Source organism: Saccostrea cucullata, unplaced genomic scaffold, assembly GCF_032062105.1.
Source record: "Saccostrea cucullata isolate Sc308-1 unplaced genomic scaffold, CSIRO_AGI_Scuc_v1 ctg230, whole genome shotgun sequence".
NCBI classification, from domain to species: domain Eukaryota; kingdom Metazoa; phylum Mollusca; class Bivalvia; order Ostreida; family Ostreidae; genus Saccostrea; species Saccostrea cuccullata.
The window spans coordinates 233,824-256,526 of NW_026925128.1; the positions used below are offsets into that span (position 1 = coordinate 233,824).

General features: G+C 33.1%; 1 protein-coding gene across 1 annotated transcript; it reads right to left on the reverse strand.

Annotated features, from left to right (window-relative positions):
- Positions 1-13,469: 13,469 nt before the first annotated feature.
- LOC134268114 (ankyrin-3-like) lies at positions 13,470-17,972 on the reverse strand. The gene is made up of 2 exons (XM_062750313.1): positions 17,783-17,972; positions 13,470-17,653 (listed from the first exon to the last, which is right to left on the reverse strand). Exons 1-2 carry the CDS (start codon positions 17,970-17,972, stop codon positions 13,518-13,520), a joined length of 4,326 nt encoding a protein of 1,441 aa, XP_062606297.1. The 3' UTR covers positions 13,470-13,517.
- Positions 17,973-22,703: the final 4,731 nt, after the last annotated feature.

A 22,703-nucleotide genomic window follows, 5' to 3' on the forward strand; every position in this document is an offset into this window, starting at 1 on the left:
GATATCATATGCCTTGAACTTTTTTGCTTCCTTGAACGTTTATTGTATCTTTCATCGACATTTTTTTTCTTTTGCATTGTTTTTATCTATTTATGGAGACTGTCTGTTTATGGATAGTCTATTAGAAATATAAATTACAATTGTGTAATTACAAAAATTAGGGATAGTGGGAGATACCCATTGTCTCTAATCAAATTTTGTTTTTCTCTTTATCTAGATGAAAAATACAACCACCAATTATACTACTTTCATAATACTGAACTAGAATTTATTTAATCCGATTCCTTTTTTACTTTATTTCTGATGATGTTATGGCTCTCAACAGAGATATTAACGGAATCAGAAATCTAGTTTATTGTTCCTTTACAGCTTATAGGCTGTATAATGCATTTGCCCATAAGCATCAATTATTTGCAAAGATTATCCCCTCTTTCATTTTGCGCCTTGTCCATTTCATTCAACTCCCCAAGGACCCCAAATCGTGCAAAGTGCGTCGTTTTGTTTCACCTTCGGCTCTATTTTCCTGACAGCGGAGTTAACACGCATCAAGGCACTGAAATCCTAGAAAGATTGTACGGAGCGCTCGTGTTCGATTGATCGAAGAAAGACGAAGATTTGTTCGACTGACGAGCAAATCAAATTGCCAATACTGTATTAATGGTTATTAAGATGCTTTTCAATGTATTCCTACCTAATCCCTAGATTACCGTCTGCTTTCATCTTACTGAAGGCGCAAAGTGGCGCTCAGTCTGAATAACGTGTTTATCAAGGCATTCAATTTGAAGCCAAAAATGTAGTTCCGAATCCTTGTCATGGCTGGAAAATTTGACACAACTTGAAAATAAGTGGAAGAGATTGTTGCTAATTAATTTGTACTTTTCTTATCTGCTTGTTAATATCTTTCTCCATCACTGTTCGCGGGAAGCCTTATCAACCACATCCTTATGGGGGACTTAATGATAAGACTCCGCTCAAGCTACGGCAGATTTTTTGCTGGAAGTAATACAGGTTTTGTGGTTTTAGCATTTTTTTTTTGCTATCAAAATTAAATTAATAAAAAATTCTTTATTTATTTTATCGACTTCAAAAGATTACAAAGATATTTGAAGCAATTGTTTGAATATGTACATGCATGCACTAGTAATTCAGTTACTTACAAGATCTATATTTCAATCTTTCCTTATGCAAATGTGGTATATTTTAACATTAAATGATAATATTCAAAACATTATTTTTGTAAATACATTGAACACTTTTCAAATCCTTGTTATTTTCAAGACATTTTTCAGTCAAAAGACTTTTTGTTTATTTCTCCATTCATTTAATCAAAAATGTAATCTGTATGAAACAAATTGAGGTATAAAATTAACTTTAATGTATTTCAGTCTTATATATGATGTTAAAGGGATACTAATAAATCCTGTTAATATCTGACTTTATCCCGAGTTAATATCAGTATATCGTAGCATGTCTTGGTCTTAAACATTTAATTATTGTCCAAGAAAATCGACAAGTACATCTTACGCACAGAACGACATTTTGAACCCATGTTAAATGTTTAATGTCGTCTAGCAGCACATATTACCGGGCGCACGACATTTTCAATCCATCATTTTCAAGGTTAAATTAATTCTATTGCTATTGTTAACAATAATATTTTAAAAAGAAATAAATAAATAAAGGTAATACAATAAGAAATCAAATTAAAGTAAAAGTTAATAACGAATTATTGATGCAATTATTTTTTTTAAGTTTAAAGAAAGTTTGTTTTCCAGAGCTCTGGAACAGGAATTGTTTGATGTAGGTCTACATTATGCTATTAATTAACAATATCGTCTATTTTTAGTCTATACAATGGAACAACGTCTTCAACTATAATTATAAGGCCATAAACCATAACAAAATTCAAAGATTTTATCGGCATCTTCTACAAAAACAAAAAAGATAAAGAAACTTCAAAGATAAATTAATCTTAATTTTTCGATATGATGGAATATCAAGCAAGGAATTCCTTTTTATTTAAAACCATCCAATATTTTGCCTGAGAAGGTACGTCAATCTATATAGCGGGTGCTTTTCCTCGAATGAAATACCACAATTTGTTCTTAGCCATGCGTCAATGCGAAATAGATTCTGACATGTCTCTCCCTGCCATGCGTGCTAACGGACCACTGTCTCCGCGGAATTAAATCTACCAATAGATTAATCCGATTGACTCTTGAGAATTATCCAATGTAGCAGGAATCAGTGTGTGGGACATCCTATTTAATCCCTGATTTGGCACTTATAAGTTTTCCGTGCGTTCATTTCTAAGTGTCATCAATCCTTCATAATAGCTTGTCACCGGTTATCACGCGACTCAAATTCTGTTCCTCGTTTTGTTGGACAAAGAAATTGCAAAAAATAGGAATCTTTATAGCAAACAAATAAACAAATATTTTTAAAAAATGTTCTTGGATTTCATGAATAGTATTAAAATGCAAAAAAGTGAAATTGTTGCCACTCAATCTATATAATTTAAAGGCTTTTTTCACTCAAGTTTGTTGTGGTTAAATTGCTCAAAATGTAAGAAAGTTTCATTTTGTTTGACTCCTTCAAGATTATTGCTATCATGTAAGTTTTGTATGCTTTCCTATGACTATGTTTCATGTTTTCTATAGTGCTATATCTTTGATCGATTGATAATTTTATTTTATTCTTAATCTATAACAGCTTAAAAATGAAGAATACCTCATTCCGGCTCTTTATTTTTACAATTTTTGTGCCTGTCGACATACGTTTCTTTGGGGGAAATATCGATAAAAAGCACAGACAACTTACCAGCTCGTTCAGTAGAATTTGTTCATTATAATCCCAGAAGAATAGTGTGTTCATGACACAAGAACATCAACTCTTACTCAGAATTAATCATAGAAGTGTAGTTTCACTGCGTATATATTGCAAACTACGCAGTACAACTTGATCCTTTCTGTCTTTCTTACTTTAATAGTGATTTAGTGAAAAGATGTATTTACATTTCATTTTATTTAATGAAGTCAGAATTAGATATTAGGATATAAATGTTTTAAAATCTACTAATATTTGAACAGCTTCAGAACAATTTCGTGCATATCCTGCATGCTTTAGATAGATTTGAGTCTGAAAAGAAAGTTTGAAGCGTCCTTAAGAGACATGTTTCCATAAATTTTAAGTAATCATAAAAGTTTGATCATTGGCAATTTTTCAAATCGTAATCTGTAATAATTCTTTTTTCATTGAGATCTTAATTAAAGCAGATACATATTCCAGTATATTATTACATTCAACGTTTCAAAGTTTTCCGCTTTCACTTGAAAAAAAAAAATTTAAAGCATGTTTATATGCATCATGTATTAAAATATTATTGATATTTAAAGTATCAGTCTTTGTGAATACCTGTCAATATACACGCACACGTAATTCTTTAAGAACCAATAAATGTAATAACAATTGTATCGTATCACAACAGCTAGATATGAAATGCTATTAAAATACAATGTATTTATAAAAATGCATATTTATATCCTTTATGTACACTGGTCCATATTGCCTTAAAATATTATTTATCATTCAAAGTATCAATGTTTGTGAATACTGTAAAATCACCCATTTTCATGGGGTCAAATTTTCGAGGTTTGAGGAAAAACATTGGTTTGCGGGGATTTAATTTCATGGTTATAAAATGTTAAGTAGTATTGCATATGAAATTTTATATTTCGTGGTGTTCATAAATTCGTGGGTCTCTCCATACTTAGAAATCAACGAAAATTAACACCCACGAAAATTATTAATTTCACAGTATCTGTCGATATAAAGGCACACATAACTGTTAAAGAACCAATATATGTTATAACAACACTTTTGCATTTGAATCTAAATTAATTTTAAGCAAGTCAAGTAACTAAGGTGAAGTGCTACTGAACCAGATTTTGAGAAGATGTAAGCATTTCATTTCAGAACCTGACCCTTAAAAAGTGAAACTTTGCATACATATTAAAGAATTGTTGTGAAAGATTATTCAAAAACTTTAACAAATATTTACTTATAATTTTTTGACTTACTGGCTTGATAACCCATGACAGCTACTGAGTTAAATGAAAGATTATACATCTTTTGTGATCTACATTAATCGAAATTAACATTTTTGCTATCAGAATTCGGGAATTTTAAAACGCAAAATATAAAAGTCGCAATTATTCTTTTAAATTTTGCGTTGTTACGCTGCTTAATTATTACAATTTGGAATTTTTTCAGCCATGTGATAAAAAGACAAAATGTGATCGTTAAGACTGTTGAACCAAGAAAAATAAAATATTAATTAACGCCGTGTCATAGCGTTACTATGACGCGACTATTCCGTAAAATACAAGTACTTTGAAACAGTTCCTTATGTAAGTTAATGTCGTATTTTACACTCACAAATTCAAATTACCTTAAATATATAAGCCGTTGCATAATCGGAATAACTAATGATTGGAATCATTGTGTCATGCTTAAAAAATGTTTTGAAGGGATAAAATATTTATATGAGCGAAATTTCTAGAGTGAAAGGGAAATATAAAGTATGAATTTTCCTTGTAGTAAACTTGTACGAGGATTGATCCCAACCTTCGTTGAAATTCTTTCTAAAATTTCATTGCAATTTGATGAAAGCAAACAACATGCATATTTATAATATAGAGTCATAATTAAAAAATATTGCGAATTTCACTGCATTCAAATTACCAATAAGGTCACACTAGCTTAAGTTTCTGAAAATGGATAGTTGTGAAACCCGGGGAAGACTTCGACATGACGTCAAGTTAGATATTATTAGGAGCATCTCCGAAACGAATATGTTTTTCTACAAAATACTGTCCTCTTCACCATTTTTTTCTCAAGAAACTCCCGGGTATCCTCTCGCACCAAGTTTTCTTAATTACATCACTTCTTTTTCAAATACTCTTCATCTTTCCAAAATAAGTAGCAATGTCAAGAACAGCTTGTCAGCTGACAACCTCCATTAACGCTTTTTATTTGTCTAGGGAGATACACACTTAAAATAGAGTCTCCAAAAGGCAGCCACACCTTTAATCAACGTCCACGGAAGTTCTATTTTTCTAAAATTTCCTATGTAACTGAAAAACCAGTAATTTACTGCATTTTTCCTTAGCCAATGTCAATAATATTTGTTATGCAAAGAGTGAATATAATATGATTGTCATAACAAATAAATTGAAATAATATACTAAAAACTGTGAAACATATATGAAAATATATAGATACATCATATTTAAAAATGAAAGTTCAAAGAGAAAAAAGTTAATAAATCGAACGTTTAAGCACTTATATCATGAAAAGGCAACATGTTTAATCACTAAGAATTGTACTTTGAATCAACAGATGCATGTGGCTTTCTAAATGCAACACCGGCTAATATTTTAGTTTTTTTTTTTTTTTTTTTTTTTTTTGCATTTAAGAGTAACAAATACGACATAAACTTATCTTGCCAAACTCAGAACTCTAAAAAAAATCTCCAGAAGGAATCTTTTCATCGTACACACGATATAACATGGTGACGAGGGACCCCCTCCACACTGCACAATATCATTAGAGTATTTTTCTGTAAATAAAATCGATTGATCCATAAATATGATTAATAAAGTCTATACAGCACAAAGAAAAAAATAGGTTTTATGTTAGCCATGGAGTGTATATACAAAGATCCATTTTCGACTAGAATTAATTTTTATACTTACTATAAAATGTTACTTATCTTCATTTTTAAGGTAAAAATACAGGACAAAATATTGCTTAATTTCCTCTTATTAAATATAAACAGTTTTTCGTGCATCGTTTTAATTACCCTGTCTGAAGAGATCACAATAATTGCTTCATTTCAATTAGCTGGAGGCAAATGAAGCATCTATCATCTTTATCATATCTTTATTGTATCTTTCTTTAAATAATTTTGTCGCTAGGTTACCATTCATAACATTACTATCATACTGATCTGCACAAGAAAGTCACAAAATTATTCTAAGAAAATTAATTCCTTTTGTAATACAAAATCACAATTTGTGTTTCTGATTCATAAAAGAATTAAATATTAAAAGTGTAAAATATAATGAATGAAAAGGTAGCAAGAAAAAATACAAGAAAGAGCAATCGCAAAGCATACACGCCCTCTAAAACATCAAAGGTGGGATCAGGTGCCATGGAGTGAGCATCCCCTGTCGAGCGGTCACACTCGCTGTGTGCCTCATGTCATGATTTGGAAAGAAGGGAGAATCATCGAAAATTCAGTGTGTAAAGTATGGTCTACAATTATTATGAAAAACATCAGTCAGTATTTGACTTAATGTAGACTGTATTTCCTTACAAGATCATTCTATCAACCATAGAACTTACAAATGGAGGACTTAAAAGGTAACTGTTGATGTCCTTGTTTCATAATCTTGATTGCCAATAAATGACCTCGTTTAAGAAAGTGTTCATACGTACAGCATACCCCCAGATGCAGGTGACAAGGGTATATTGCCGAATAGGGAAGTTGAAGTTAAAGTCATCAAGTTTATCATACAGCTTGGTTTTTAGATAACCATAAGCGTCTTTTTCTAGTAAAATAGCAAAATAAATGTATAAAACAGATATCTCAGACTCTGTGGTATTTTCATTTTCAGCTCTTTGGGATGGATATGGAAATAACGAACAGTATTCAATCTCAACGTCCATTAAACATACAAAATAAGAGCAGAGCAAACACGGACCTCCGAAACATCAGAGGTGGTATCAGGTGCCATGGAGGTGTGAGCATCCCCTGCCGACCGGTCACACCCGTCGTGTGCTCGTTGTCATAATCAGGAAATAACGGAAAAAATCCGTGGTCAACTCAGTGTATAAATAATGGACTAACAATTGGTATGAAAAACGTCAGTCAGCAATTCATTCAATGATAAATTGTATTTGCTGACAAGGTCATTGTATCGACCAAAGAATTTACGAAATGATGACTTTAAACGAGACTGTTGATATTCTTGTTTCATCAACTTGCTTGTCAATAATTTACCACGTTTAAGAAATTGTTCATACGTAGAGCATGCTCTTGCGTATCGAATCAACTGAGATATAAATACTCTGTTCTCGTGTATATATCGTATCAACGTACGAATAGAATGAAATATATGGATATGACGTATTTAAGCTCCATAAAACAATACAAAGTAGGAGCAGAGTATAAACAGATCTATCTCCAAAACATTAGAGGTGGGATCAGGTGCTATTGAGAAGTGAGCATCCCCTGTCGATCGGTTACAACCGACGTGTGCACCTTGTCGTGATCGGAAAATAACGGGAACATCCTTTGTCAGTTAAGTATGAAATAATGGACTAGCTAATAATTCTAATACCCCGGTATATTGTTGCACGGTACACTTGAAGTTTATCCTTCTTTACTGTTAATATCTTGTAGTGGGGACATTTGCTTTAACTGGCTAGGTATTTTTGTTAGTAAATAACTATTGTTAATAATATGTCGTCGAAATTTCTAAATTCAAGTTGATGGACACAGTAGGTGTTCCTTCTTCTCGTGTATAAGATTTTGAAGAAACTCTTATAAGACTACTAAAATAGGTTTTCTAATCACGGAAGACATTGGTACCTATTGGAATTCCAACAGATTGCTGGTAGACCTGATCTCCTAAAAACTACATTGATATTGTCAATCAGACACCCGAGCATCTTTTTAGTACTAGTATCAACTGCAAAGTATTTTTGTGTACACTCAGAATGTTTTTAAACAAAGTTATTTTTGCAAATGACCAATGCCATGAAAAGGTAAGTACATTCACTAAGTCTGTGATGTTAAAAAGAATTAATTCCATTTGGAAATCTTCAGACTTTCACAGGAAATGGAATTATGATTTTTTTTTTGTAATCTGTCTTTTTTGTAATTAGAAAATTATATACGATTAGTAGATAACATATCAATTTCTTCACAACTTATATTAATTACGATTGTTGTCTCGCTGGATAAGACATTACCTTGTACTTATGAATTGCAGTCTTTATATTTTGAACTTATTTTAAGAAGAGGGGTTTATATGTTGGACTTTTTTAAAATAAAACATTTCTAGAATTTAAGAAAGTTTTTTTTAATTAAAATTGTAAGTTTTATTTATGCACGTAAAACACAGAGATTTTTCTCATATGTATACTCACCGTAAATAGAAACGCAACACCCTTTTAAGTTAAAATTATATACGAGTTACAACTACATGTATGTACCAAAAAAGTTAGGACAACTTAAGTTTAACTTTGCCAAATCAGTTATTTAACGGTTGAATGATTTTTTTCCCACTACCGGAAGTTGCTTTTTAATTCTCTTGACAGGAATCAAAATTTTGCATTTTTGATAAATTTTTTAATAGTATTTTGGGTTTTCAAGGTTTTGTAGCTGTTTATCATAAGTATTGTACTAAAATCCAGAGGGAAAAAATTCTACTTTTTTACCGGATGTGATGTCTATATTTCCTCAAAATGATTGATGTTCATTGCTAATGTTGGAAATTCTCAAAATAAAGAAAAAAGAGCTGCAGATGCAAATATACACTATGTAACGAATCATCAGTCATAGTTATAACCAGTATATAATTTTCGCCCTAAAATTAGGGTGTTGTATTTCTATTGACGGTGAGTATATTTATCATGATGCATGCTAAAAGTTAATTGAAATAAAAACACAACCATGTAAAAAGGGGCATGCAGTGTAAATTACAAGAACATTCAGAATCTAGAATAATTACTATTTTTTAGTGTTGGCAAATCGGACGATTTTTAGTAACCGGTTACTCGCTTCATCTTCCGATCGAGTACCCGGTTACTCGGATGATTTTTAGTAAAAGTATCCACATCTTTTATTCATCTTATGCTTTACTTATCGTTAGTAGTAATTCACAAATATACTGTATTTGGACATTATATTTACAATACACACATGCGATATTGTGAACGAATTTAGATTTTAGATTAAAGAAAATAAGAAATTTGACACACGAAGAAGACAAATAAAAACATCCTCAATCACCGTCTCACTAATTGCTTTCCTGATGCTTTCCTTTTCAGCCCCCGAAATGTCGCTATCAAGGAGAATAATAATTACATACTCCGTAATTATGTTCCCCAAACGAAGTTTGGGAACATATTGTTTTTACTCTGTTTTTTATTATGTCGCCCCGAACGAAGTCGGGGACGACATATTGATATTGTACGCATGTTTTTTTTATCCAGGCTGTTTCTCGGAGATGGCTGGGACAATCTTCCTGAAACTTTCCTCAAAGGACGATCACTGGTTGTAGTTGTGCAGTGAGGTCGTTCAGTTCCAATATGTCTACCGTTGCCATGGAAACCTGTAAAAAGCGACAAATTTTGTCCGAGAGTGTTCTCTCTGGTCCCTTAAACGTTCGTCATGAAACTTTTCTTATTTTAATGTTTAGTATCTGTAGTTCTGCAACTCGTATTTAAAATTTTCATATAATCGATTATTGCCATAGAAACCAGGTGAAAGTTCAAATTCTTTAATTTCGATTTTCTCAATAACTACTCAGGCAATCGTTTTGAAACTTTTAATGTTTATTCCTTGCAATGTGTCAAAGTGATTTCTACTTTCAAAATAATTGTAATGAGTCGCTCACGGTTGCCATAGAAACGAAACAGAAAAAAAGATTCAGATGTACACGTGTTCTCCAAGGTCTAGGTCAAAGGGTCAAAGTTCGTCGTATCCAATAAAAGTTCTTTTCACAAGGATTACATATTTGAAATACGAAAGCCCTAGTACTTACCGTTCAAACGTTATGGCTATTTACTATGTTCAAGACGACCCCCCCCCCCCTTTTTTTAAGCACACAGCCAAGTAGAATACACAGATATAACATATACAACTTACAAGTAACTTTTTAAAATCTTCATTCATAAAATTCAGTTCCTGTCATGTGATATTTTGCCATCAGTCGTTCTCCTTCTGTTTTGTCTCTTGAATTTATAAATATTTTATTTTATCTATATAAAAAAAATAACGATTGTCAGCTGCATTTATTATCATTTCGCGTTTTCTTGTATATCTATCACTTGTATATTATTCATTTCATTAGATAGTGCAAGTATAAATTAAAAAATTGGTACGTCATTTCCATAGTTTTTATTCATTCATAAATATTTTGATCCGCTCCTGATGGTTCGCAAAGCCTTGATCACCACTGTATACAAAACATTCATCTCGCCGAAAATGTTCATGATTCCGCTAAACTGAGAAAGTTTACACATGATTTATCATCTCATAACACACATCAGCTCTCTGCAATGCAGAAATGCTCGAATTGATGGTGGCATGTCAGATTCGTTTTTCGGTAGAACCTCTAAAATGAAAGTGAAAGAGGGAAATTTCAGAGTTCTCACTGGCGTTACAATACACAAAATAATTCGGCTGATCTTCTTCATAAATTACATTTCCCAAGCTTTTATGATAGGAAAGATACTGCCAATTAACAAGTATGAGGCTCAGTTCACTACATCTGCCATATTTCTTTTATGCAAGTCTGCAAATTGAGGAACTTGTAATTTTCCTGCACTACTTTCTTCTCCTACCGATTCTAAAAATAAAATGGGATGTACCGAATTAAGGTCTTCCGTTTCCAATGGAAAGGACTGATACAACTTGATGGTTGTTCAAACTTATTTAATGGACTTTTGTTTCAGTGATGATAAAAATGAAAGTCTTGTCTAATACGGGGCGACATATGCTATTGCTTGCAATAAACTTTTAGTTATTATTATTTTTCTTCTTCTTCCTGGGTACTTTTTTGTCCGCGAGTGATCTTGTAAACTGTTCATCTGAAGTAGGTAAAACCTTTTTAGGGTTAGTAGACATGTAATGTAGATTTGCGGAATCAAGGTCATTTTCCGCGCACGTGCTTGCAAGAGCGTGCACGTGCAACACGTGAAATGACCATTATAACAGATATAGCCGTAACTTTTCTATTTTTTGACTATATGCGTTGAAACTCATAATATAAGTATATATTAGTTGTATATGCATAATGACATGTTCCTCGCGCACGTGCTTGCAAGAGCGCGCACGTGCAACACGTGAAATGACTAATATAATAGATATAGCCGCAACTTTTCTATTTCTTGATGAAATGCTTTGAAACTCAAAATATAAGGATATATTAGTAGTATAGACATGATGACATGGTCAAAATAGCAAGATCTCACGCGCATGCACGTGCGCTTTGCTCTGATTGGCTGAAACTAAAGTCTCAATATTTTTCATGTTTCTTGTCATAATCTTTTGAAATTTTGAACAAAGTCTTAAATTATGAAGATACAGTATGATATATAAAAATTTTCATTGCGCATGCGTGCGTGCTGCAACCTGATTGGCTGAAACTTTAAATGGCTATATCTCCTTTGTTTTTTGACGAAATGCTTTGAGATTTAAAACATAGTCATGCAGTAGGATATCCTACAATACGATATAGAAAGAAAATCATGAAATCACGCGCATGCACGTGTGCTGCAATCTGATTATGAAACTTTAAATGGCTATATTTATTTTGTTTTTTGACGAAATGTTTGGAATTTTAAATATAGTCATTCATTAAGATATCCTTCAATACGATTAAGATAAAAAATTCATGAAATCACGCGCATGCATGTGTGCTGCAATCTGATTGGCTGAAACTTCAAATGGCTATAACTCCCTTGTTTTTTAACCAAACAGGAGATTTAACATAGATAAATATAAGGGACTCCTACAAGAAGGTGTATTCATCATGCACTTGCTTGCATGCGTGCACGTGAAAAGTAAAATTAAAAATACACTCGAATGAGTGTATTTTTTAATACTTTTGGATAACATTTTTGATATCAAGTATATTAAAATATATAGATATTGTAGACAAGATAATATGGCCGTTACGCACATGAACACGCGTACAATGCTTAAATTTAAATATATTTTGTATTCTTCTGGGAAGACCTTGATAAGTTTAAATCCATTAAGTATTTCTTATTTAATAGAGATTACAGGGAATATGGCACCAAAAGGGAGTTGGGGAGCGTTTGGGGAACATCTGTAACGGTCCCCGTTACAATTAGCACTAGTTATTAGTTAATTTTCGTTAAGATTTTGAATCAACTGTTCTTTCTTACAGTTACAATCCAAGCTTAATTTGTCTGAGGCGGCATCTCGTTAAGTTCAATTATCAAATGAGGTAATCATAACTCAGGCCTTCAAAAGTTGTATACCCCCAAGCAATCAAAGCTATTAACTATATAAACTGTGAAAACTAATCAAAAAGTCTAACGGTATCTAAATTTAGGGAAATGTGTAAGTATATACATTTATAAACTAGAAAACAATCATTTTATATGCATTTACTATGTAATTTTTTTTATGCGAGTAACCGGATAGCAGTTTTACTAACCGATACTCGCATCGTTCGACGGTTAACCGGTTAACCGGGTACTCGTTGCCAACACTACTATTTTTATATTTCATTTTCTTGCTTACAAGAAGGATATGGAGATAACGAACAGTGCTCAATCTCAAAGTCCATAAAACAGTACAAAATTAGAGCAGAGCAAACACGGACCCCAGAATCATCAGAGGTGGGATCAGGTGCCATGGAGGAGTGAGTATCCCCTGCCGACCGGTCACACCCGTCGTGTGCTCCTTGTCATGATCGGGAAATCATGGAAAAAATCCGTCGTCAATTCAGTGTATAAACAATGGACTAACAATTTGTATGAAAAACGTCAGTCAGCATTTGACTCAAAGATAAACTGTATATGCTGACAAGGTCATATATTGTATCGACCATAGAACTTACGAAAGGATGACTTTAAACGAGACTGCTGATATTCTTGTTTCATCAACTTGCTTGTCAATAATTTACCTCATTTTAGAAATTGTTCATACGTAGAGCATTCCTTGCACATCGAATCATGTGAGATATCTATACTCCGTATGCAGGTGATGAAGGTATATTGCTGCATAAGAAAGGGAAGTTGACAATAGAAAAGTTAAAGTCATCACGTTTATCATATAGCTTGGTTGTTAGATTACCACTAGTGTCTTTTTCAAGTAAAATATCCAAGTATGAACGAAAGTTTCGAACTCTGTAGTTCTTACAAGCACTTTCAAAATCTGTTTTTTTCCTGGCTTTTTTGTTCTATTTTTATTATCGTCTTTAGTAGCCTGATCAAAATATTTCTTATTCGCGGGTTTCTCTGTGTAAATTGTTCGATGTGTGACTTCACACAAAAGGGCATTCAAATCAGCATACAGGTGTAGTTGCTTTCAATAAGATTGAATAAACACATTCAATGTAAATATTTGACATTTATTACCACAACTTTCATAAGACAATTTAAGTATTGTCAGAAAAAGAAAAGATGTATGTTACATTGATCCCAACCTTTAACTCAAAAAACAAATTTCTAAATCAGTTTGTTCTGTTTTATCGCCACGTTTTTTTGAACTTCATTGAACCACTCTTTCTTGGTAGAGCGGGTCCTCTTGGATTATTCCGTGCGAGTACGACTTCTTTATCAAAATCACTCCCGCCAAATTTCTCAGAAAGAATCCGTATAATTTGTTCATGTCTCCCTCTTTTGGCAATATGCAATGGACTGAGACCAGCTTTCGAGCGAAGGGTCCCGTTTGCCCCATGTTCAATAAGTGCTTTCACTGATTTATAAGAACCAACATAGCTTGCCTCATGGAGAGCAGTTTCGCCATTTTCGTTACGTGCATTGACGTCAGCGCCATGTTTCAAGAGAAAAGGTATGCCCTTATGTCCATTATAGCATCCGGCCGCCAGATGTAAAATAGGTTGTCCTTTTTTGTCACGAGCATTGACGTCTGCACCATGATCAACCAGTGCTTGTACGAACTTCGATGAATCAAATTTATCCAGAGCCATCATCAACGGTGTGGTTCCTTCTGGATTGCGAACATTCACGTCAGCGTTGTTATTAAGTAAAATGGACAGAGATTCCACATTGTAGTTATCAACCACACTTATATACAGAGCTGTATTACCATATTTATCTACCGAGTTGACATTAGCTCCATTTTCTATAAGGAGCTTGACCATGCTGGGGTTGTTTTTCTGTGCAGCTTTCATCAGTACAGTTACAGCACCGTTACTTGAGCTATAGTTTGCATCCGCACCACACTGTAAGAGAACCTTAACTATCTGAAAATCACCTTCCTCTACAGCAGCATAAAGTGGGGATTTGGCAGAAGAACCATCTGAGTTTTTAGGATTGACATCAGCTTTACGCTCTAAAAGAATATCAACGACTTCTTTTAATCCGGCAGAGCAAGCCAAAAAAAGAGCAGTTGAACCGTCAACAACAGTATTTACATCAGCACCACGGTCCAAAAGAAGCAAAGCCGTTGAGAGACGGTTTCCTTCTAAAGATTGTTGTAAAGGAGTGTATTTCTCATTATCACCATTGTTATTAATGTCCATGCCATGATCAAGTAATAGTTTCACAATATCAGAATGCCCCATAAAACACGCCATATCTAGAGCATTTTGATCGTCTTCGTCATCGCAGATGTCGACGTCAGCATCATTCTTCAGCAAAAGTTTGACCACATTAATCCACCCTCTTCTTGATGCATTCATTAATGCAGAATTTCCCTCGTCGTCGCATACATTGATTTCCGCCCCATTTTCAATAAGTAAAGCAACAGTTTTCTCGTGTCCAGAATATGAAGAGGCCAATAAGGGGTTTTTTGAACCGGCACCGTTCACATTACTACCATGACACAACAATTCTTTAACAATTTCATGGTAACCAAATTCCAATGCAATGAACAATGGACTTTTTTCATTCTTTGAACACAAATTAACATCAGCTTTTTTTGCTAAAAGGATTTTTACAATTTCAATATGACCGTGCTCTGAAGCAACAAAAAGGGCAGTATTCCCATGTCTGTTAGATTTATTTACATCCGCACCATGATTTAGAAGTTCTTGAACAACATTCCTGTACCCACGACCTGAAGCAAATATTAATGGAGTGGCTCCACTTTTTGAACATGCATCAACATCAGCGTTGTTCTCCAGTAGTAACGACACAATATCATGATGGCCTTGCTGTGCAGCCATGTGAAGGGGAGTTATCATAACATTATTGGCTTGATTTACATTTGCTTTATTTTTTATCAGTAAATGGACGGTTAAAAAGTGACCGTTTTTTGAAGCAGCGATTAACGGCGTATCTTCTTTCTTTGTCCTCAGATTAATATCCAAGTCATAGTTTAATAGCAGCTCTACTACTTGAACATATCCACGAGAGGCTGCAGAAAACAACGGGCCTATCATTGTGCTTTTTTGAACGATATTTACATCAGCGCCATTTTTTAGAAGCGAATCGACAATTTTTTCGTGGCCATTCTTAGAAGCAACTAAAACTGCTGAGGTACCTGATGCTAAAGTACAATTTACACAGGGATCGTGCTTTAGGAACATTTTGACAATGTTTGTATGGCCATGTTTACAAGCTACAAAGAAGGGTGTGTATCCTGTCTCTTCCTTGAGTTCATCAAATGCTCCTTTTGAGAGAAGAAGTTCGACCACGGCATCATAACCATTTAACGATGCAAAATATAACGGAGTATACCCTCCTTCGGTCCTCATGTGAACATCTGCGCCCTTGTCTAAAAGTAGCTGGACTGTTTCTAAGTTGCCAATCTCAGATGCAAAGTGTAAAGGAGACACTTTGTTCTTGCCAGTATCATTGACATTTGCACCATTATCGAGCAACAAACGAACAATGTCGACATTTTGTGTCTGACATGTGAAGGCAAGAGCTGTTGGAAGTTCAACAGGATGGATGTTGACATTCGCACCTTTCCCAACAAGAAGGATCAATGCCTGCATCCGCTTTTCCTCCAATACTTCGTCTAAGGTTTTACTAGGATCACTGAATTTTACGTTGCGTGCCCAAGAGATATTTTGAAGATTGTATTTTCCTGCCGCTGCCGCTAAGAAGAGGGGAGATTCGTTGTTCTGCATAAGCATATTCACATCACATTCTTCATTTAGAATAAGTGATAAAATGGCAACGTTAAGAAAATTTGCAGCTATATGAATAGAAAATATATTCTCCTGTCTACTCCAGCACGCATTTTTGAAGTCTGTTACTTCTAAAACTTGTTCAGCGAATTCCTTTCGCCCATTGACAGAACAGGCGCTCATCAACGGGGCATTCCTAAAATATTCAGAACTACTCTGATTTTCCTTTACTAAGGAAAAAATTGCAGAAAATAATTTGTCAATGTTTAATACAAGCATAAGGATGATTGGAGATATTTCATGGCACAGAGGGATTAAGTCAAGTCTAGAATACCCCTGTAAGTTCTTCCGTAACCATGGTTTCAGAATCTGTAGATCATTGTCTTGATCAAGTTTTGAGTATAAAGTTAACTTTTCCATTTCCTCATAAGGTTTAGTCTTCAGGCGCATCAGAAGCTTTGTCAAAACTCTATCATCACGTATCCAAGGACACAGAAATACATCCAAGTACGTGCCATTCTTAATGTCATCCTCGATTCTGTCCAAAAAAGGATCAACAAAACGGTCCACTAGTTGAATCTTTGGAAAGATTTGATTTTCTGGAACGGAACACGTGGTCGATGTTCTGAAGAAACTACTGCAGCAATATTTAAGAAATTGCTCTGGTACATCAGTACAGAATATATTTGTTAAGGCAAGCAGAAAAGAGTCATTTGTTATTTGGAAAATTCTGCGTATACGTCGTAGAAAATACTGACCCCTGAGAGACTTTAAACAATCCATGAGGGCTATCCGAGATATGCTTTTACTGAGTTTAAGTGTTTCAAACAGATCATTAAGCATCTTATCGTCGTTAATCGTGTAAACATTTTCATCGTCGTCATCATCATCTTCATCGTCGTCATCATCATCTTCATCATCATCGTCTTCATCATCGTCGGTTTCATCCTCATCATCTTCATCCTCGTCGTCTTTATCATTGTCATCGTCTTTATCATTTTTGTCTTCATCATTATCTTCTTCATCTTCCAGGGATTCCCTGTCTTCGTCGTGAAAACTATGCTTTGATAGCCTATTTCCCAGCAAAATCAATAAAAGTAAACATAAATATTTTTCTTTGGAATTTTCTTTCAATAATAGAATTTCTCTTTTCAGTTGTTCGAAAGGTTGGCTAAAAAAATTGAGTATATTTTCTTGTAAGTTTTTACTGGTAGAAACTATACTGGATAGTAAAGGAAATGATTTCTCAACCAAAAGAAGCTGATTAAGTTCCTTATGCTCAAGTTCAGAACAATCTATATGTCTCTTTAGAATGTCCGTTTTTTCTTGTTTGGTTAATCTTACTTCATCTTCGTCCAGATTTATAATGGTGAATCCACTCATTATGAATTCTCTGTCGTTTTTGAGAAGATTGGACCTGCAAGTGACAATGACTTTGGGAAGCTTTCCTTTTGTTTCCCCATCTTTATTTTTCTTACAATAGTCATCCAATATTTCCTTTTGTAAATGCCACAATCTGAACAATTTTTCATCGATATCGCTTTTCCCAATGGGATCATTAACTATAAAGAGAACGGATTTTGAAGAAATATTTGCATTCTTAATGTTATTAATATTTTTAACATCGACAATATCCCATTTCTGTGCCGCATATTTGAAGGCAATGTTTTTTGCAATTGCAGTTTTTCCACATCCTGTTTCTCCCACAATACAAATTCTAGCGAGGTGTAATTTGGACTCTACCAGCTCACTGGCTTTGGTTGGTACGAACTTTTTGTTCTCCTCCTTCCATTCCTTCAGACAAGAGTCCTCCCATTCGTCTTCCTCTTCTTCTGTCTCGGAGTCGGTAGAAATGTACGTGCCGCACACGCACCGTGGCATTGTGACGTCACGTGACCACTACGACAGGGGATTATAAGCTGATAAAGGTTTCTTTTAACTGATATGTTTTCTCTGAAAATGAAAAGTAAATAATTAACTTATACATGTTTTTTTCAGAAAAACATCATACTAAATTAACAATTATGCATTTCAAATGCAGTTCAAAACATTCATAATGTATATTTTTATTGATAAATAGAAAATATGTCAGAAAGACAATATTTTAAATTTTCTTGGCAGAATGAACTTTTCCTCGTTTTATTTTTTCAATTGACCGTTCACTTTTTAAAGAAGTAGGGTAGGTGGGTTTAGAGAGTGGCATTTAGAAGAGGCGCTAGAAGGAACTAAAAAAATGGCACCGGCAAAAACGAATTCACTTACCTGTTGGCTGAATGAATATACCTGTATATAGCATTACTTACACGTTTGCTTTTCTTGTTGCATTATTAAATACCTACCAATATGTTACTTGTTAATATCATGCATGAAAGTATTTAATATCCCTATTGTGTTATTGGTGAACTTAACGTTTCTTTTATGAATTGGACATTTAAATGGAACTCTGGAAGTGTATACATACTGTATATGCTTATGTTGATTATTTTCTTAAATGTTTAAGGAAATCGAGTGTCAGTGGTAACCACTACCATAATAAAAAACATTAATTAAAATTAATATACAAAAGATGAGACTATATATGACATATATATTTAGCTACTTAATTATTTAGGTTCATTCAAACATTAAAAATCATTACACTGTAATTAAACTTGAAACGTCAGCTTCTTTGTTTATTGTTTGTTTATATATTCCTTAAGTCATATGACTTATCAGATAACATATTTACAAAATATAGGATGTAAAGCAGAGAATAAATATTTATAAATGAAATATTTACATAATTATACTTCTTTTAAGTTAGTATTGCTTGCATACAATATTTTCAAATTCAAAATTCAAAGTCTACATGTAGCATGCAGACATTCCGATAATGGTCCAAGGATTGATTCAATAGAGAAGACAGTTAATTATTATCATTACAATTAATTTGATAAATTTTACAAAACATTTACCCAATTTTTTAAAGTCCCCCACCATCCCACCATGGCATAGCACGCTCGACTTGTTTTATAAATCTTGGCTATGTATGAATCTTACCATTGGTGTGCATACAATTGGGGAAATATATCCTATGTACACAAATCAATGCCTTTTATGTAGTGGTGCAGGAATAATTAATTAAACAACTTACCTGTATAAAAGTCAGACAACTATGAGAATAATCTTCCCAGGAGATCAGTGGGCCAGCCAATACTAGGAGTGTTATTGGTGACCAGCGTGTTTCTAATACACAATTTAAAACTTTAACTTCCACCACGTGGGCTGTGTGGTTTAAGCTTAGGTGGAATTAAATGGAAATATTAAATGTATCTCCCATATTTATTTTGATCATTATGTTTCTTTATCAATAGACACTGGGTAAACTTGTTGAAATAGAACGAAAAATATATAGACAACATATAATATATAAGTCAATAACTTTGGTCACAGGCATGTGTTTCGGTAATAAAAACCCATAGTATAATAAGTGTTATTATTTTACTATGGGTTAAAAATTTATTATCAAAACAAATGCCTGTGACTTTGGTACATTAGTTTCTGTACGATTTGTATAGTTCGAATTTTTTCTTCATTTAACATGAATATAAACTCATTTAAATTATACGAAAAAGGTGATGTTTGTATACACTATTCCCTGATTTTCCTAACATTTTAATTAATTTTATAAATCAACATTCAATAGATCGTGTTTTTTTCTTTCTAGGCAATTATAACAATTAATAATTTAAGGAGCTATCTTAATTTTATTCTTTCTTTTAAATTCAATATTCCAAGATTAAGTAAAAAAATATCTAGTTTCGTGAAAAAAGAAACACCCTTACAAATTTAACTAATGTTAAAAGGATTTTAGTTTCTGGGGAGTTAAGGAGGGGGAGCATGTGTCCTCACTAGTCCGAAATATCTGACGTTTCCAGGCTTTTTTTTACGATTTTGGAGGTTAAGAAAAAAAAAAAAAAGGTCTGGAAAACGTCAGATATTTCGGACAAGCGTCCTCTTTTGTGATGAGAATATCATCCAATATACCCCCATTCCACAGTTCCAAAGGTTTTGGTTATAGGAATATACAGTCATGTATATATGAAAAAAAAAATTTAAGCTTCTTTTTTTTTGAAGAAATTAAAGAAATGTATTTAATGATTATTAGGTTTGACAATATTTAAAATTGTTCGTCGAAGTTATGAATCTTGAAAAAAAAAAATGTCTTCAGAGTACGTGGAGTGCCATATATATATATATAGAAAAAATAAACTTTTAGTTTAACTTGTATATCTTCCCTGAAAATAAGCAGCCTATTTGTCAGTAACATTCCCCCTTATTTCTTTTTCTTTCTAGAGTTATAAAAATACCATAAAATGCAATTCTTCGCTCTATACAATTAGTTTTTTTTTCTATGTTCAACATCAAAATATAACAGTGTTCTAAATCTGGCGCACAACCTCATCCTTGAAAAAAAAATGTCCTCAGAGTACGTGGAGTGCCATATATATATATAGAAAAAATAAACTTTTAGTTTAACTTGTATATCTTCCCTGAAAATAAGCAGCCTATTTGTCAGTAACATTCCCTCTTAATTCTTTTTCTTTCTAGAGTTATAAAAAATATCAAAATATGCAATTCTTAGCTCTATATAATTTTTTTTTTTCTATGTTCAACATCAAAATATAACAGTGTTCTAAATCTGGCGCACAACCTCATCCTAAGTCTTAATAAAAATTGAAAATGTCGCATTAAACATTGTTAAATTCAAGAAATGATTCTGGAATGCATCAGAAACCTTCAAAATCCTATCCATTATATCTAAGAAAAATTCTGGCTCAAAGCCTTGGAGAGGAGGTGTAGCTCCACTAAATCAAAAGTTATGGGCAAGGTTAAAGTTCTTGCCAAATATAAAAATAATCAGAGAGACAGCAGGACATTCAAACTATATACCAAATCCGTTTACATTACAATATTCAGTGACATAGCATCGTTTTTAAAGGGGGCAACCAGAGAAAAAAAATTAACCAACCTGAAAAAAAATTGAGAACAAATAGGCTGCTATCATTGCAAGATGCAAGTTTTAAAATAAAATTAAAATTATCTTCCTAATATACTACATTACCCTTATTTGACCCTTTCTCTTACAAAAAGTGGGGGGGGGGTCCTTTCAATGAACATTTTCAATACTAAGTTAAAAGTGATGTTTGGAAAAAAGGTGGGGGGACCAGGCTCTATCTAAATTTCTTGAAATTTAGCCTAGAAGAAAAGTCCACGCGACTTTTTCAAAGTTGATTTTGCTGTTTTGTAGGGGAAAAATTAAATAAATTCTTTTTACTATAGTACTGTTAGCTATTTAGCAGCTGAAAAGGTATCAAGCAAGAAAGAATGACAGGAATTTCACAGTAACCTCCCTGGATAATTCGGATATTTTATTTCTGACCGACATTATTCTTCAATTATTATTTTCGAGAGAAAAAAAGAAGGATGGGATATCAACTCCAATTTGATGTATTTTAATTAATTTCATGAAATAATACGCTACTATATACTTATTTAGAGGTAGAGAAAGAAAAAAGTAAGTAGGCTATTCGTTTTACGTTCTTCATATAAAGATGGGACGGTGTTTTGTTTTTAACAAAGATGTCATATTTCGAATTTCCTCAATCTTGTAATGAAAAAAATATAGTCCAAACCGTAATATATACTCACCGTCAATAGAAACGCAACACTTTAATTGTAGGGTGAAGATTATATACGGGTTATAACTATGTAACAAAAAAGTTAAGACATCTTTTACTTTGCCAAAGCAGTTATTTAACGGTTGAATAAATTTCTTTCCATTAACGGAAGTTGCTTTTTAGCCCTCTTATCAGAAATCACAATTTTGCATTTTTAATAAAATTTTTAACAATATTTTGGGTTTTCAAGGTTTTGTAGCTGTTAATCATAAGTATTGTACTAAAAGTCCCAGGAAAAATCCTTCTTTCTTTACCGGATGAGATACCTATATTTCCTGAAAATGACTGATTTCCATCGCTAATTCTGGAAATTCTCAAAATAAAGAAAAAAAGAGCTGCAGATGCAAATGTACACTAAATAACGACTCATCAGGCTCATGTGTTTCAATAATAAAATGGCAGTTTCTTGACCGGAAGTCCAAGAGTTGCTACACTACGTCAAGTTAGAGAAAGTTCGACCACAGTATCTGAAAAACATGCATTTAAAAATACCCAAGAATATTAATTTCGGTCAGATTAAGACATTGATAAACCTAAGGCATGGTAGAAATCGGGCTGCATTTGTTGTATCTGGCGGACTAGCACGTTTTAATTAAATGATCAGAAGGGGGGATGTTTTAAGAGTTATCGGGAATTTGTTTCTTTCTAGGGTCTAAAAATAACATTTAATGTTTAAATGAAGCATTATTTTTTGTAAATTTACTTTTTATCTAAATATATTCATTTTTAATGTTATCATTAAACTTTTCAATATAACACATAACTCTTAAAACATCCCCCCTTCTTGATATCAGTCATTTCGAGGAAATTTAGGCATCACATCTGGTAAAGAAAGAAGGATTTTTCCTGGGACTTTTAGTACAATACTTATGATTAACAGCTACAAAACCTT

Coding starts and splice junctions, on each gene's coding strand:
- LOC134268114 (XM_062750313.1), bottom strand. CDS start 17,972: ATGCCACGGTGCGTGTGCGGCACGTACATTTCTACCGACTCCGAGACA. Junction 17,654..17,782: donor TATTGTGGGAGAAACAGGAT/GTGGAAAAACTG, acceptor TTCTCTTTATAG/TTAATGATCCCATTGGGAAA.